Here is a 17,252-nt window from a genome sequence, read left to right as displayed (position 1 = left end):
TTGACCCTCTTTGTAGGTTGCTTTGCGATGATAATGCCAGATTTGGCAGTGCTTCATGGGTGATACTTGCACCATATCTAGCATAAAGTGCACAATACAAGGCTAATGAACAGAACTGAACCGCAAAGGAAAATGGAAAAAATTCCTCCTATTTTGGAAATAAAAGAAAGCCATGCTCATCTACAGCAGGGATGGGGAACCTGTGGCCCTCCAGATGTTGAATTACAGCTCTCATTGGGGGAGGGCCTTAGCTTAATGACAGAGTATCTGCTTTGATACAGACAGCCCTGGGTTCAATTCTCAACATCTTCAGGAAGTCCAAGAGAGATTCCTGCTTGAAATCCTGAATTCATCAGTATAATAATCACCATTTATTTATGTGCCGTCTTTCCATAGGAAGCCACACTCAAGGCAGCTAAAAATATAAAAATATGCATAATTTACTAAGTTACAAAATACAACAAAATGTAAACAGTCAAACAATAAGCTAATTAAAACACATCACTAGGTAATATACTAAAAATTATAATTCATAAAAGGTCTAACAAACAATAAAATACAAAAACAGTCCCAATAACAGTAAAAAAACAACAACCCACACCTCTTGAACTAAATATTTACCCCAACAAAAACAGCCCATTTTCCTGATAGTCTCTGGGCATTCTGAGCAGCATGTCTTTCTGGACTCATGGCAAGGTGGGTCTCTGTCACCTTCAACAGTAACAGTTTCTGTCGCTGCCCTGGTACCTTTAGCAGTAGTAGCTTTTATAGCTGGAATTAGTTGAAGCCAGCATAGAGCTCTCTGAACTAGATGGACCCAGTGGTTTGACTCTGTATTAGGCAGCTTCCTGCAAAAAAGTAATCAAGTAACTTTGCTATTTTGCAGCAGAAGATGCAAAAGAATTTCTGAGTGAGGCAGAAATGGAAGAGGCTAGTCTTCAGGACCCAGAAAACTTTGTGGGTGTCATTTTCAATGATTCCATGTCCTATCACCTCAGATTTCCTACTGTAGTGGTTCCAAGATCTTTAATCCTCCCGACATCAATCGGTAAGTTTAAATAAATGAATATATAAAATATGTGTGCTTGTTAATTTTAAAGTACAAAACGTAGATGTTTGACCTTGTCTTGAAAATGGAGACTCGAAAAAACAGTCAACAATTATAATAGGAGAAAACTGTTTTAATAGAAATAGATATTTAAGAATCCTTTCCACATGCTTATTTTAGGTCCTGTTTGCAATCTCCCAGATTTTGAAGATACTTGCACAATTGGCATTACTCATTGAATAGAGAACTCCGTATTGTGTCCTATTTCAGTCATAGGAGTGGCTTGCAATAGCAAGGCTATCTGTTACTACTTGTTTTGCCGATTGTGTATAGCTCTGCATGGCTATTTTATTAATTTCTGAGCATCAGTATCTTGATCCTCTGCATGAATTGTAGGGCAATCTATCCATGCTGGTATGGTATCTAGAATGGTGGAGATGAGTAAATTCATAAGTTTTTAGAATCTGCATGTATAGTGCAGAAACCTAATGACAACCCAGTTTTGATGCTTTTGAATAATTAACAGAGTTTAGATTTTCCTTCTTATGCTTTGATTTTTTTTCCATAGCCATTTGTTCAACCCCTTCCAAAATGTGTGAAGCTGAAACATACTGGCATTCTGGATTTGCAGGCATACAGATCTACATTGATGCAGCAATTATAGAGGTAAATATAAATAATCAGAATGTGAGCAACTCTGAATCACCATTATTTTGTAATAGCTGACATATCAAAAGGTATTATGGGTCCCCCCCCCCCTTGTATTTCAGGTTATTTATATAATGGTGTCCTTCGCACATCATGTTAAGCCAAATCAGCAAATGCGTGGGCTCCTGGATAAGAGATCATAGCTGCTTTCATGATTTAGCTCTCCCCAGACAAACCACGAACTGCAACCATGGCTGCTTCCGTGGTTTACAGCTCACGGCTTGTCTGGGAAAGCGAAACCACAAATGCAAGTTTGGATGACATGCTAAGTCAGCAGCACAGTACAGAACAATTAGGGAAGAGCAAAGCAGCTCTAATCTCCTTTCTGAGAGGTTTGTTTGTTTTTGTTTGGCTCAATGTGATGTGTGAACAAATGCTTTCCCCTAAGCCTAAGGCATGATAGTAACAGTTCCGTTCATCACTGAATGTTAAGTTTAGGCAGTAATTTCCATCAGGATATCTGTGTCAACCATTAAGGGCATATAATTTGTTCTGAGTGTTACCATATACATTTATGCAAATGAATACTGTATATATACCCCTAAGGAACTATGGCCAGTTATGGAGCCCCGTGTATATACGTAGTATAAATATATGTGTTAAAAGCCATGATTTGAATCTTGAGTTACCTTTCTGCAAATGGAAGTATTCATTCTATTCCAGGACGAAATGGTGGGAGGAGGCAGTTTTTTTCTGATTACCTCCTTTCCTATGCAGCTCACCTTGCATGTTGTTTTAGAGAGTTGTGGAAGCCTTCAAAGCAGAATTGAGGGTGGGACATGGGGGTTTTATAGGCATGAGATAATTAGTCAAATTTGCCTCACCCCTCTTCTTCTGCCAGTGGGAGTACCCTCTGAGTGAAGTTCTACTCACTTGAATTTGTATTTGACACCCATATGTATCCTTTCATAGACACTGTAGCAATTACCAATATGTATCCAGCAAACACTACTTTGTATTTTTTTCCTCACAAACCAAGCGAGGAAAAAGTTTGTGAGAGTCACCATTAAAATTTTATTTATGAAATTTCAGAAACCACTATTTAAGCACGGCACATACATTTATCAAGAAAACACTGCTAAAATTCACAAAGTTGTCAAATACCATGGTACCTCAGTTTTGAAACATAATCAGTTTTGGAAGACAGTTCGAGATCCGAAACGTTCAAAAACCAAAAACTCATTACGGAAGCCTCAATACGGAAGCCGCATGGCATGTTCAACTTCCAAGGTGAGTTTGAAAACCAAAGCATTTACTTCTGGGTTTACGACGTTCGGAAACCGAAACGTTTGTGAATGGAGATGTTTGAAAGCTGAGGTACCACTGTATACATAAAATAATCAGTAAAACTTTTAAAAACAAATATAGATACTTAAATTATATGTCTGAGTAGGCTTGCTGAAAAAACAGTTTTCAGCCGGCATTTATATGAAGTGAAAGTGCGTGCCTAATGACAATTGGAAAGGAATTTGGAAGCATAGGTGCTGCCAGACTAAAATACTGCTTCACTACACTGGGCTACTAGATCCAGCAATTGCATCCTGCCACACTGATATTCTAGAAATCTGAGAAATGAAGATTTCCAGTTCATGAATATCTGGGTAATAATTAATGCTGCAGAATTTATGTGACCACTCTTTCATATAGTAAAATAATTTGGTACTGATTTTTTAAAGAGGGATTTTACATATTGAACTGATATCCTGAATGTACAGTAGGGGGGAAAGAATTTGATCCCCTGCTAAATTTGCCCGTTTGCCCTCTGATGAAGAAATGACCAGTCCATAATTTTAATGGTAGGTTTATTGTACCTGTGAGAGACAGAATAAACTGTAATTTATAAAGATTGCCATACCCACTTTTGGAAAATGTGAACTTGGTGAAAGCAGAACAAGGCAAAATCTGGGCATTCACTATACCTTGTAACCAAAATGCTGTTGTTAAGGATCCCTTTTGAGTTTCATGGCAGTAAGATAAGTTTGGTATAAAAACTAGTTAAAGCAATGACATTGGTATTTGCAGATTTACAGTTTATTTTGGAAATAAAAAATGCCTGCTGAAATAGCTGCTACAGTAATTTGAAATCTGATTTTAACATTTCATTTTTCTTAGTTGAAGACTAATAAATCAGTTTTGGAAGAACTGGAATCAACAAAAGCTGTCAAGATGGGAAAGTCTGCTGTTGTGGAAATAGATAATTTCTTTCGTGCAGTAGTCTTAATTTACTTAGTTATTGCCTTTTCACCTTTTGGCTATTTTTTGACTATTCATATTATGACAGAAAAAGAGAAGAAACTGAAGGAATTTTTAATGGTAATGGGACTTCAAGACACAGCTTTTTGGTATGCATATTTCTTAGTTCTTTGATGTTAATGCAACTTTTGTTCCATTTATTTATCTGATATCACTGTGTTATGCTACTCCAGGAAGAAGCAGCACATAATAAGTTAAGCCAACTTAAGAAAGTTCATAAAAGGAAAGATTCCTGTGCCTTCCTCCCCTGCTGCAGCCATCTGAGACTTGGTACTGGTTTACAAAGCCCTATTATAACAGCTTGGGACCAGGATACCTGAAAGATCATCTTGTCTCTGTGGCTGTACTCTGCACTTGTATTTTTATTAGTAAATCACTTTGGCATGTTTTATGTGAAGGGATTCGCAAGTGTGTGTGTATGTGTGTGTGTATGTATTTATGCTAGCAAGCAAGCAAGCCTCTCCAGAGGACCAGAGGTCTCTCCAGAATGTTTCAGTGCTCTAGAACATGTTGCACCTGTTGAGGGAAGGGAGAATCACTAAAAATTAGAAACCCTCCATCAACCCTCCCACATTGCTCAGGAGGACACCCCCCAACGTTCAGCAGAATCTCTGATCTGGATCTTGCATAGAGTTGGATTTTCTCCACTACAATTATGAGTTTAAAAGCTTTCCTGCGGAACAGTCTTAAATACTAGTTGCAATAAGATAAATGTCACGAAATAACAAAGTAACCCATTACAAACGAACAATGGGGTTCAGTCCTTTATACTTTCCCCCCTCTGGTCCCAGCGGGAGAACCTGAATTTACTCATCTTTGCAGAGCTTCTCTGCAACTCTTCTGATGATGATACTGCTGCTATCAAACACCAGCAAACTCACATACAGGCTTAAGTTTCAGCTTCCTGCTGTGAATTTCTGGTAATGAGTCATGAGGTAGCTTATCTTACTGAACTGGAAAAATGCCAGCCTTTTCTGTTGCTTTTGCAGCATTTTAAATGTAGTGCATTCAAACGCAGCATGTTATGTGCTTTTAAACTTATAACTTTAACACCCTACACCCCCAACCCCCCTGGAAAGGTTACAGGAGTAAGGAAGGCACAGTGTTTTTTTCTTCTATGATTTTTTTTGTTCTTTTAGGATCAAAGCTAACATCATCATGGTGTTCTTGTGACAGTTTTTCTATGTGAACATCTTTGGTTAATTTAAGTGGTCCCATTTGTGTGCTAACTTTAACCTTAAGGCAGTGAACCAAGCTGCATGTGATATGCATTATATGATCAAGGAAATGGGCATGTAGAAGACTTTGAGGAAATGATTTCCCCATTTTATATATGGGAACACAATGCCAAAGCCTGAGAAATGGCAACACACAAAGCCGCCTCTCTGTTTCTGTCATGCACCCAGAAGAGCTCATACAGCCACACATAAAATAAAAACTGTGTTTCTGTCTCTCCCTAAGTACCGTATTTTGCGCCCTATAGGACGCACCGGCCCATAGGACGCACCTAGTTTTCAGGGGGGGAAATCAAGGGGAAAAATATGATTCCCCCCCCCCCGCAGCTCTGGGAGCAGCGGACAGGCTGCACGCAGCCTGTGCGCTACTCCAAGACCTTCTTCCTGCTTTTGTGGGAGGTGGCAGAATTCCCCCACCTCCCGCAAAAGCCCACAGGAGCCGCGCGTGACTCCTGCGGGCTTTTCGACCAGGAGGGAGAAGGGACTGAAACGGCCAGTCAGTCCCTTCTCCCTCCTTGGGGAAAAGCCCCCAAGAGCGGCACGCTCTTTAAAGGCTGCGCGGCTCCTACGGGCTTTTCTAGGAGGTGGGGGAATTCCCCCACCTCCTAGAAAAGCCAGCAGAAGCTACACAGCCGCTTTAAAGAGCGCAGGGCTTTTGCCTGCTTTTGCGGGAGGTGGGGGAATTCCCCCATCTCCCGCAAAAGCCCACAGGAGGGAGAAGGGACGGACTCCGCCAGTCTGTCCCTTCTCCCTCCTTGGGGAAAAGCCCCCAAGAGCGGCACGCTCTTTAAAGGCTGCGCGGCTCCTACGGGCTTTTCTAGGAGGTGGGGGAATTCCCAGCAAAGCCTCCAGCCCCTTTAAAGAGCGCCCGGCTTTTGCCTGCTTTTGCGGGAGGTGGGGGAATTCCCCCATCTCCCGCAAAAGCCCACAGGAGGGAGAAGGGACGGACTCCGCCAGTCTGTCTCTTCTCCCTCCTTGGGGAAAAGCCCCCAAGAGCTGCGCGCTCCTTAAAGGCTGCACGGCTCTTGCCGGCTTTTCTGCGAGGTGGGGGAATTCCCCCACCTCCTAGAAAAGCCAGCAAAGCCTCGCAGCCCCTTTAAAGAGCGCCCGGCTTTTGCCTGCTTTTGCGGGAGGTGGGGGAATTCCCCCATCTCCCGCAAAAGCCCACAGGAGGGAGAAGGGACGGACTCCGCCAGTCTGTCCCTTCTCCCTCCTTGGGGAAAAGCCCCCAAGAGCGGCACGCTCTTTAAAGGCTGCGCGGCTCCTACAGGCTTTTCTAGGAGGTGGGGGAATTCCCAGCAAAGCCTCCAGCCCCTTTAAAGAGCGCCCGGCTTTTGCCTGCTTTTGCGGGAGGTGGGGGAATTCCCCCATCTCCCGCAAAAGCCCACAGGAGGGAGAAGGGACGGACTCCGCCAGTCTGTCTCTTCTCCCTCCTTGGGGAAAAGCCCCCAAGAGCTGCGCGCTCCTTAAAGGCTGCACGGCTCTTGCCGGCTTTTCTGCGAGGTGGGGGAATTCCCCCACCTCCTAGAAAAGCCAGCAAAGCCTCGCAGCCCCTTTAAAGAGCGCCCGGCTTTTGCCTGCTTTTGCGGGAGGTGGGGGAATTCCCCCATCTCCCGCAAAAGCCCACAGGAGGGAGAAGGGACGGACTCCGCCAGTCCGTCCCTTCTCCCTCCTTGGGGAAAAGCCTGCTTTCTACCACCGCCAGCCTCCAAGCTGGGTTGGAGAGTAGCAGGAAGGCTTCGCGCGCCTTCCCACTGCCCCCCATCCTCTGGGGCTGGCGATGGGGGAAGCACTGCTTTCCCCACCGCCAGCCTCCAAGCCGGGTTGGAGAGTAGCAGGAAGGCTTCGCGCGCCTTCCCACTGCCCCCCATCCTCTGGGGCTGGCGATGGGGGAAGCGCTGCTTTCCCCACCGCCAGCCTCCAAGCCGGGTTGGAGAGTAGCAGGAAGGCTTCGCGCGCCTTCCCACTGCCCCCCATCCTCTGGGGCTGGCGATGGGGGAAGCGCTGCTTTCCCCACCGCCAGCCTCCAAGCCGGGTTGGAGAGTAGCAGGAAGGCTTCGCGCGCCTTCCCACTGCCCCCCATCCTCTGGGGCTGGCGATGGGGGAAGCGCTGCTTTCCCCCACCGCCAGCTTCAAAGAGCAGACTCTCCTGGCTTCAGCAGAAGCAACGCGAAGCCTCTGGAGCGCAGGCTTCGGAGGCTTCGCGTTGCTATCGCTGAAGCCAAGGAGCCTGCATTCGCCCCATAAGACGCACACACATTTCCCCTTCATTTTTGGAGCTGGAAAAGTGCGTCTTATAGGGCGAAAAATACGGTAATCAGATGTTAAGGGACAATGGGGTGGGGATGCTGTTGCCCTCATGCCTGTCTTACAAGCTGCGTGGAACATTTGGTTGGCTATTCTTGTGAAAAGAATGCAGATCTAAATGGGAAAAGTCAATATGTCCAATGAGTAGAAGACAGAGGTCAGCTTTGAGCCCCAAAAGGTCAAACATCTCCTTTCAGTTAATATTTGTTGTTGCAACACAGCATATTTTTGCATTACAATTCCCATTATAGAATTTACATGTGTAGGCTACTTATACAGATATTAATAAGAGTGTAAGGCCCAAAGTATTTTTCCAGATATGCGTAAACTATTGAGACTGTGTCTTGCTTCTCAGCAGATATGCAGACGCTCATTCTTCAATCTACAGGTATTTTCTGTGCTGTTACTGTTGGTGATCTTCTCTATATTATCTGTCATTCAACTGCACACTTTAAAGCCTTCATTTCATCCCTACTCTCCATTTCAGTTTATCTCCATTTATTTCCTCTAGTTTATTTCTCTTCTCCATAGCCAAATCAATTTCATTTCTCTTCTCTAATTTTCCGTTCAATTTTATTTCATTCCCATTCATTCATTCTTGTAGTTTATGAAAACCCCTCTTTCTGCAGTTTATTTGAGATTACCACATGATTAAAAAATGCCTATTATAAAATATTGCTGCTGTAATAAAACACTTGTGGAATGAACACCACTCTGAGGGGTGTCATGCACCAACATTGTGCATTTACTTCTTGTCAAAATTTCAACCATCTTTTTGCCCAAGGTTTTGAGACAAGTTAGATAGAATGTCAGTTATACCAACTGTTTTATTCAATCCCTGCTGCCTTGAGAAGTTTGAGTGATTTATTAAAATAGACAATATCCATTTTGCCAGGTAACATCATTGTGTGAAGTGCATGGTATATTAGGAATGGAAATAGAACTACATGCAACTAGAATATATGGGCGAGCACTCCCAAGATCACCTTGGATTAAATTGGAAGTGATCCAGGGCTGGCCCAAGACATTTTGGCACCTGAGGCGAACCACAAAATGGCTCTCCCTCACCAGAGAAGAGGAGAGGAATGGAAATCTACCTCAGGAACAAGGGGGAAGGGAATAAAATCAATCTTTCTCTGTGGTTAAATTGGGAGTCAAAGGGGCCAACTTTGAATTGCCAAGAAGCTGCTGTGGAAGCAGCATGGGAGGGGCTGCTGAGGAGGCAACAGATTCAGCCTCTAAGGAGCACATTGCAGCCATCACTGCCACCATGGTAGCAGCAGTAGCAATGGGCGATGCATTCCTTGGAGGCCAGATCTGCTGGCCTTGTGGATCCTACCACCCGAGGCAGTCACCTCACTTTGCCTCATGGGTGAGTTGGCCCTATCGAAGTCCTTCCAAAACCCTTGGATCACTTTTCTGAGCCAATTCAAAGCTGGCAAAATGATGGACCTCCTCCCAGCTTGTGAGGTCTGCAGGGACAAGTCATGTTCACTCTTCACTTTTGGTCTTGCCAACTCTTAATCTCCAGCAGACCTCACAAGATGAGAGGACCTCCATCATTTTGTCCTCAAGTCATATGTATTGCTTGTACCCCAGTGGTGTCCAAATGATTCCTTCCCAGAGAAGCCTTTCACTGGCAGCAGACAATACATGTACCACTTGTTTATTTCAGTGGAAATGCCCCCATAAGCTCTAAGCCTAACATGAACTAGTTATTTTCTTCCCATGAGCAACTCACCCAGCAAAAATTACTTTTCTTGGTTTGTGGCTTACTATGTACATTGCAAATATTTTAGATGAATATGAAGTAATTCATCTTGTCATGCTTACTGTGATTGTGTGCTTCATTAATTTCAGGCAAGGGTCCATTTGAGAGTTATCACTTTTAGTATTGACTAATATTTAGCTTCAACTTAGTAGTTCGTATAGATAACTTTGAATTCATGAGCCTTCATTGTGTTTTCCCTTTTTCTAGGCTTTCTTGGGTCTTGCTCTACACCAGTCTGATTCTTGTCATGTCCCTTCTCATGTCGGTTATTGCAACATTTTCTTCGCTCTTTCCCCAAAGTAGCAGCTTTGTGATATTTCTTCTTTTTTTCCTATATGGATTATCCTCCGTAAGTGTGTATGTATGTGTGCTTGCTCATTGCCAATATGCTGAAGCTACGTGTTTTAGGATTGTCCTACCTGTTGACATAGAGGTATCCTATGATGGTGTTTCACAGGTACTCACTAATTTAGGGGTAATCCCAGGGGTGTTAAGGGAAGATGCTATGGATTTCCACCAGAATAATGTTACTTCTACCCAGATAAAATGTAGCAGGTCTAACAGACACAACTACAGCCTCCATGGCAATTCTGCCACCCCACCAATTCGCAACACTGAATGCTGATAGCTTCGCCGTATTAGCCATCCATGGAGGGATCCGGTCAACAAGAGTGATGGCATCATGTCACCCTAGCTAGAACACATATAAAATATAACCCAGCAGCCCCAAAGGCTTCCCAACACTGTGCCCAGTATAGACCACTATGGTTTAGTGAGCAGGAGCATAATAGCTGATACGTACAGTGAAACCCTTCAGGGATCGCTTCTTATTGAGAAGGATTATAAATCCCCCTAATAGTGCTACACAGGCAGTCTGCAAACAAGCATCTTTTGACAGACAAGTGCACAAAGTCATTCAAGTGCACAAAGGCATTCAGATTGGCCACTCTGATCACAGCACTAACACAATGGATTCCCAGGAAGGTTTAAGCTGAATTGGACAATAATGTTCCCCCAAAGATACAGATTTTGGGATGAGCAAGCTATTTGGAAAGGACAGGAACATAACACATAAGGAAGAGCAAGGACCTCAACAGGCTGCTCCTGGAGGCCATTTCTAGGACCTGCTTTTTAACGCAGCAGAAATGAGCTATGCAGTATGTAGCGGGAGATAGCAGGATCCAACTATATAAACCAGGACTAAGGGAATTCTTAAAGAACCCAGCACAAGTTTAGTATGCATGAGATCTCACGTGGGTACAGTCTCTCATTAAAAGGACTGGAAGACGGCATACCTGAGGCAAAGCAATGTGACAGCCAATTGAAAAAAGGTGATGTGTGGACCTTGTGGAACCTATAGAGCCAATGGTTTGTCACTTTTGCTCAGCCCCCTTTATCCCATCCTGTCTATTTCTGCCTTTAGTGCTGCGTGCCACCTTCTTTGCTCCATCTGACCTGGCAAGGAAGAGAGCTTATACTAGGCATCATTGGGGTCAAGTGCTCCACTTCTCAGTCTCAAAGGTAGCTGTGCATCTCATTGCCTCTGCTGGTATGCGTTGAGATCCCACCTTCATGGCAAACATCCCCTCTTCCTGCAGAGTGTGTACATACCCTGAGTTGGAGACAATATTGGTTGTCGTTGAAGGTGAAAAGATTATTGGGAGTTTACACTGTCCATATTGTAGCAGCGGGCGAGGATTGGACAAAAATGGGAGAGATCTGGAGAAGTAATGTTTCAGGCATGGATTCCTGCCTTTCCCCCCACCCACTGGGCTTCCGTTTAACTGTGTGTGGTGGCCAATGGTAGCAATGGAAGTTATTGTGCATTATCTGGGATCCTGAGAGACAGGGTATTTGCAAAAAATTCTGAAAAGATACACATAATCGTAACCTTTTTAACTTTGCACAAACAGTAAACATACAGGGCTAATAAGTTTCCAGAGTTCTTCTGTGATTTCTCTGGACACATGCACAGAGTAGTGTAACTTACCTAGTTGTCTGAACTGTGTTGTCCCCGTCTGAGTCTTATATACAGCTGTTGGTGTGTCATGATTGCCTACAACATTTGTTGAATTCCTCTCCTTGTGTAGTGCAGAAGGCAGTAATGTTGAAGTGTCCATTTACAGCAGCAGGAGTCTCTGAACTAATGCAAGCTCTTTTGTTGTAATGTTATACCACAATCAGGGTTAACATTTTAGTCAGAACAGGATTCCTCTCCTTCTGTAGCACATTATGTAGGCATACTGTTATGCCAGCACAGTCATGGCGCTGTGGTTTAAACCACCAAGCCTCTTGGGCTTGCCGATCGGAAGATTGGCGGTTTGAATCCACGCAATAGGGTGAGCTCCCATTCCACGGTCCCAGCTCCTGCCAACCTAGCAGTTCAAAAGCACACCAGTGCAAGTAGATGGAAAGCAGATGGGAAGTCAGGGCAGGACTATTAACATTGGTGCCGTGTGTGGGCAGTAGTCTGTTCCCATTGCCAGTCTGTCCACAGCATTCTGCACAAGGGTGGCCCTACATAAAGCATGTTGTTTCTGATTTATCTGTGTTTCTCGGGACCAAACTGCCTGTGACAGGGTTGCCACCCATCTACCTGTCTGCCGTTTTTGTTCAGATGCCAAGTGCAATTGGAAGGGCAGTACATCTTTTATATGAAAGGGCATACTTGGGGAGATGAGCGAAACTCGCCATTTCACTGTGCTTTGTTTCATTAAGCAGTCTTCTTCCAGCTCATCTTTGATAGTGGGACAATTGGGTAGAAGAATTGAGCTGGGTAGAATTGCTTGAAGCAATGGAATTGGGTGCTGGTGGGAGTTGGGGAGAACAGACTGTATTTCTTTTCATGTAGTCCTCTTTCCCACCATGACATGTGAATGTGCCTAAGACCCTTATGATTGCCCCATCTCGGTTATTTAGACCAATTTGTCCATTCCTATTTTAGTCCATGTGTCTTTTGCATGTATTCACTTATATGCCCATTCTGTCACATTTCTGTACTAATTTACTTTATTTTTAAAAAGTTTGCACAATTTGCATATCAATAAGTGTTATTGAATGTATTTTATCTCAAAATGTTAAAACTTTTTTGGGATAATCGCTGTGTTGCAACATTCAGAGAAGTGATTAAAATAGCAATGTTCTGTTCCACACATTAGTCCAGGAGTTTTGGATTAGGTCAATTCATATTGGAATTTGTAAAGTTCAGATTTCTCAAGCATACCTATGTTTAGTTTGGCCCAAAGTCTTCTGGCTCCTAACATTTAAAGTATGGAAACACCTATTTATAGCAAGAAGAGAAGGTGACCTGTGGGTACTGATTTTGCACTTATTCCAAATTTATGAATATAGCATATGTAAACGGACTGTATATTCAAGGGCCTTTAAAGTCAAATTCTGATCTTGCTCTCTGTTCTGCACAATCTGCCCATTATTTACATGAAAGGTTTATATAGGCTGCATATTGTACAATCAGGCCTCTACTATAATGTGTATAGTCCGTACATTTGGATGAAGTTTAGTGGAAAGACCGCTTCTGTGGGTTAGCATCTTTACCATCAGCCAGTGCCTGAATCTATCTGTGATGCCTTCTGCCCCTTGAGAATATGCTGATTGGGTTGAGAACAATACCCCCCCAGGAAATAATAACATATTGTTTATACGGATTTTAATTTTAAACTTCTTTGGGAACCGATCTTGGCCAGAAAATGGGATATAAATGTAGAGTTCTGCTCATGGGACATCTCATTCATAGAAGGGCATGGCAGGTGACTCAGAAGGCTGTTGTGGGAAGGGAGAATTGGAAACGTTTCCTCCCATCCCGCTTCCATGAGCAGCAGCTTCTGCAGCCTGTCTTTTCATTGAATCAAAGCAAAATACATACCAGTAATTGCTTAACTTTGAAAACCTCATTAAATGTAAGAGCTGCACTGTGATTTGAATTGCATCTTGGCCATTCACTGTCTTTCTGAATCTTGAATTGAAAGTGGTCATTTTTGAAAAGGTGACCTGTTTTTATTGCAAAAGAATCATTCCTTAAAAATCACATTATATTTTGTTAATGCGCTCCTTGCTACCTTAGATTTCCCACTCTGATTTCATAACGAATTTGGGAAATTTTGATGTTGCAGTTTGCCAAAGGAGATAGTACTCTTAGGAAGAAAATCCTCAGCCTGTTAGCCAACTGATGTCTTTCATTAGCATATTATATTGTCTTTACCAAATACTAAGTGATACAATAATTATGATGGTCACATGTAAAAATTGAGATCCTAGCAATTTTAATCAAGTCCTATTGTGCACTGAAAATACGCTTTCTATTTCTGTTTAGATTTCCTTTGCATTTTTGCTAACCTCTCTTTTCAAAAAAGTGAACTATGCTGGTTCAGCTCAGTTTTTCACAACTGTGGCTTTTGGTGCTGTGGGCCTGAGCATTGCCCTGTTGGAAGATTTTCCAAAGTCTTTTGTGTGGTCACTAAGCCCACTGTGTGAATGCCCCTTTTTAATTGGTGTTGTACAGGTTAGTAAAGTATTTGTTTGTTACTGTGGCATGCACCCATCACCGTGGTTCTACTATGAGATGTTATAATAGTTTAAATCTTTCATCTTGGAATAATGTATTATAACAGACCTAGAACTTGCTCTGAACTTTTTATATATGTGTTTCTTGTTGTTTTCTAATCCGTTATTAAGTAGACATTTTAACCGATGAGAAAAATCAACTGTAATAAGTAACACAATTGTCAGAAGTTCAAAGAACACTGTGTGTTGCAGACTTTTTATGTTAAATTTTGCAGCTTCCTGTCATAAATGTGTAGTTTTCAGTGTATCACAAGCGGACTTTTGCTAGCATAGCAGTCTCCGCCTCTGCAGTCTCCCGTTCACCTCAAAACATTTTCTCTAGAGGCTCCCCCAGCTCTCTGGAGCAGATTTTGAGGATTCAGGGTGGGAAAAAGGAAGGTAGAAGAAGAGGAGTTTGGATTTGATATCCTGCTTTATCACTACCCTAAGGAGTCTCAAAGCGGTTAACATTCTCCTTTCCCTTCCTCCCCCAAAACAGGGGAGGTGAGTGTGAGGTGAGGTGAGTGAGGCTGAGAGACTTCAGAGAAGTGTGACTAGCCCAAGGTCACCCAGCAGCCGCATGTAGAGGAGCGGGGACACGAACCCGGTTCACCAGATTACGAGTCCACCACTCTTAACCACTACACCACACTGGCTCTGTAGTGGAATCCCGTTGTATGAGCAGAAGTCAGCTTTAAAGCCACTGAGTTTTTCTTCTGGGTCAGATATTAATCCAAACTGTGGAAGAACACCTTCTCACTCCCATCCACCAGCTATGGTGGTAACAGTGAACTTACCTCCCCACTTCTTTTTCTCTTCCGCTTTCCTTGGTGTCTGGAATGCTGCCACAGTAGCATTCCATGTCTCTGAAACCCTGATGTTAGTTTGGTCATTTTGTCTTTGGAGGAAATTATGCTTCCCGGGGATTCAGGAAAGGGAAGATCTGGAAGAGAGTGGGAGGATAATGGTTGGGAGAGAGAGAGACAGACACATTCAACCTTCCCTCCTGTTGCTGTGGCCACAACTGCCCTAAAGGTAGAGGAGACAGAAAAATGACATCCCACTCCTCAACAATCTTTGCTGCCTTACCAGCCATGAAATATAGAGGGTTTTGTACTCACAGGGGATCAGCAGTTAATAATTTAGGACTGGGGGTGGGAGGGGGAATAGCTTGAATGTTCTCCGCTTTAGCTAATAATTGTCTGCCCAAATGAGGAACTTGCCCCATCACCCCTACATATGATGGCAACTTGATGATCATCATCAATATTTATATAGTGTTACATTATTTACCTTACTATTTTAGTAAACTAATGCTGTCACATAGCTGCAATTATATGTGTTTGCAGGTGATGCATCTGGAAGATTATGAAGAAGGAGCTATTTTCTCACATATAACTCATGGCCCTTATCCACTAATTATTGCTTATACGCTATTGACCCTTGATAGTATGCTTTACCTGCTCCTAGGGATTTATTTCGATCAAGTGATTCCAGGTATGTTAGAATCAAAGAAAAATACAAGAAAACCTGAACAACATCAAGGCTTTGGTTACATATTAAGTATTGTAATGCATATTATACTGTATTGGTGAAATACTCATTTTAAGTGTATCATCATCCTTAGTGAAATTGTGCCCATACTAGAAATCTTCATTCTCAACCTCTTTAAATTCATTCTAATCCTTTGGGAGATATGTCGCAGAACCAAAATGTCTGGATATGTTATGACCTCTGGGCACTATCGAAATTGCCAGTTCATATACAATGTATGTGATTTAAAATCCCCACTGGGATTAATGCAGACTGGAACCTGTTAATTATATACCCCAAACTACCCAAACTATAAGTCATATTTCATAATTCTGGTATATATGTTTCTGGTCTACTAATAAATAATAGTAAATCACCCACATATCTGTCTGTGCTTAATAAAACCATCCTAATCTGAATGGACAACTATTATTATCACTGGCTGAACTCTATTTGACAAAATCGCTTTTAGTATCTTCTGTGTTAATTAAAGAAATTTGCCTATAATTTGCATAAGCGTGGTACAAGTCATACATCTACACATCATAAATTGAAATTGACTGGGTGCCTAAGCGTTTTGATAAATACAGAAAAGCTTAGGAGTCATAAAGTTTGAATGTGTCTTTTACTATTCTATTCTATTCTATTCTATTCTATTCTATTCTATTCTATTCTATTCTATGCTATTGCTCTAATACTCCTGTAGGATTCAGAAATGGTCATTAATCATGGGCATTTTAAATGCAAAACTTTTATATCCCAAACCTCCTTAGATTTGGAGCCAAGAAATAAACAGCACATCCATATAAAAGTAAAGCAGAATTTCAACTTGTGCATAGTGTGTATGTATGTCTGTGGCACCAAAGATGTATTTGTAATTTATGCTAAAAATTACATGCCAGTCTGTAGTACAGGAAGATTTCCTGGGTTACAAAATAAGGGATATAGTTTGCACAAGTCTAAAAATTAGCAAATGATAAACAGACAACAGTCCAAACATGTAATTATACTGTGTAATCCATATGTTTACAGATTCTTTCTCATCTTTTTTTACCCCCAGGGGAATACGGATTGCGGCGAAGCTTTTTCTTCTTCCTAAAGCCCTCATTTTGGGTAAAGCGAACAAGAAATTACAAGGAATTGTATGAAAGCAGCATTAATGGAAGCTTAGAATTCAATGAGATTGTTGAGCCTATATCTTCTGAATTCCAGGGAAGAGAAGCTATTAGGTATGACAGATGATGCTGAAGTTTAACTTGAACCTATTGTCAGTTATTAATTGTTTTTGCACTTAGAAAGAAACTGTCTGTGTTTGCATGAAATGATAAAGAACCTTGGCTTAATAAATAATTTTGTGTACAAGCAGCATGCACACACTTTCCGATTGCTGCAAGCAAATCAGCTCAGCCTGACATTTGAATGCAGGAGTGTTGTTCATTTCTCCCTAACAAGCAACTCTTGGTAGGCAGCCTTAAATCAAGGCTTGCTGTTGACTTTCAAATTCTGGTTCATTAGTGATAAACAAACCACACTCCTAGGTCACGTGAAGGGAAGAGGAAAGAGTTGAGTAATCCTTTGCATGTACATTATGGTTTATTAAGCCAGGGTCCTTGGCTTAACATTGCACGCAAACATGGCTTCTGTGTGAAGTATGCATGCAGTGATAATTAACTTGTCAGTTTTATTATGCACACTCAAGAGGAGCAATGTGATAGTTTTCATATGCAAATATAGTTTGTCATTGTCCTGTGAAGTGATATTATTGGCAAAGAAAAAAAAGTCCATATTGAGAAAAGACAGTGTTAATCAGTTTTGGTTCTATCAAAACATACATTGT

The 17,252-nt window shown here is 42.2% G+C and overlaps 1 protein-coding gene across 2 annotated transcripts in view; it reads left to right on the top strand.

Moving 5' to 3' along the window:
* LOC310839092 (cholesterol transporter ABCA5-like) overlaps positions 1–17,252 on the top strand; it is a 55,189-nt gene that overhangs the window by 5,234 nt on the left and 32,703 nt on the right. For both annotated transcript variants that reach the window (XM_083727376.1, XM_083727375.1), the window contains exons 4-10: positions 887–1,048; positions 1,617–1,714; positions 3,869–4,098; positions 9,530–9,671; positions 13,653–13,841; positions 15,232–15,379; positions 16,476–16,644. In XM_083727376.1, the coding sequence (XP_083583502.1) occupies positions 887–1,048; positions 1,617–1,714; positions 3,869–4,098; positions 9,530–9,671; positions 13,653–13,841; positions 15,232–15,379; positions 16,476–16,644 (1,138 nt within the window). The remainder of the gene's footprint in view (positions 1–886; positions 1,049–1,616; positions 1,715–3,868; positions 4,099–9,529; positions 9,672–13,652; positions 13,842–15,231; positions 15,380–16,475; positions 16,645–17,252) is intronic.

This window comes from Podarcis gaigeae (assembly GCF_964106915.1).
Source record: "Podarcis gaigeae genome assembly, chromosome: 2".
NCBI classification, from domain to species: Eukaryota; Metazoa; Chordata; class Lepidosauria; order Squamata; family Lacertidae; genus Podarcis; species Podarcis gaigeae.
Note: the sequence above shows the minus strand (reverse complement) of the source record. Positions and strands in the feature narration are given on the sequence as shown.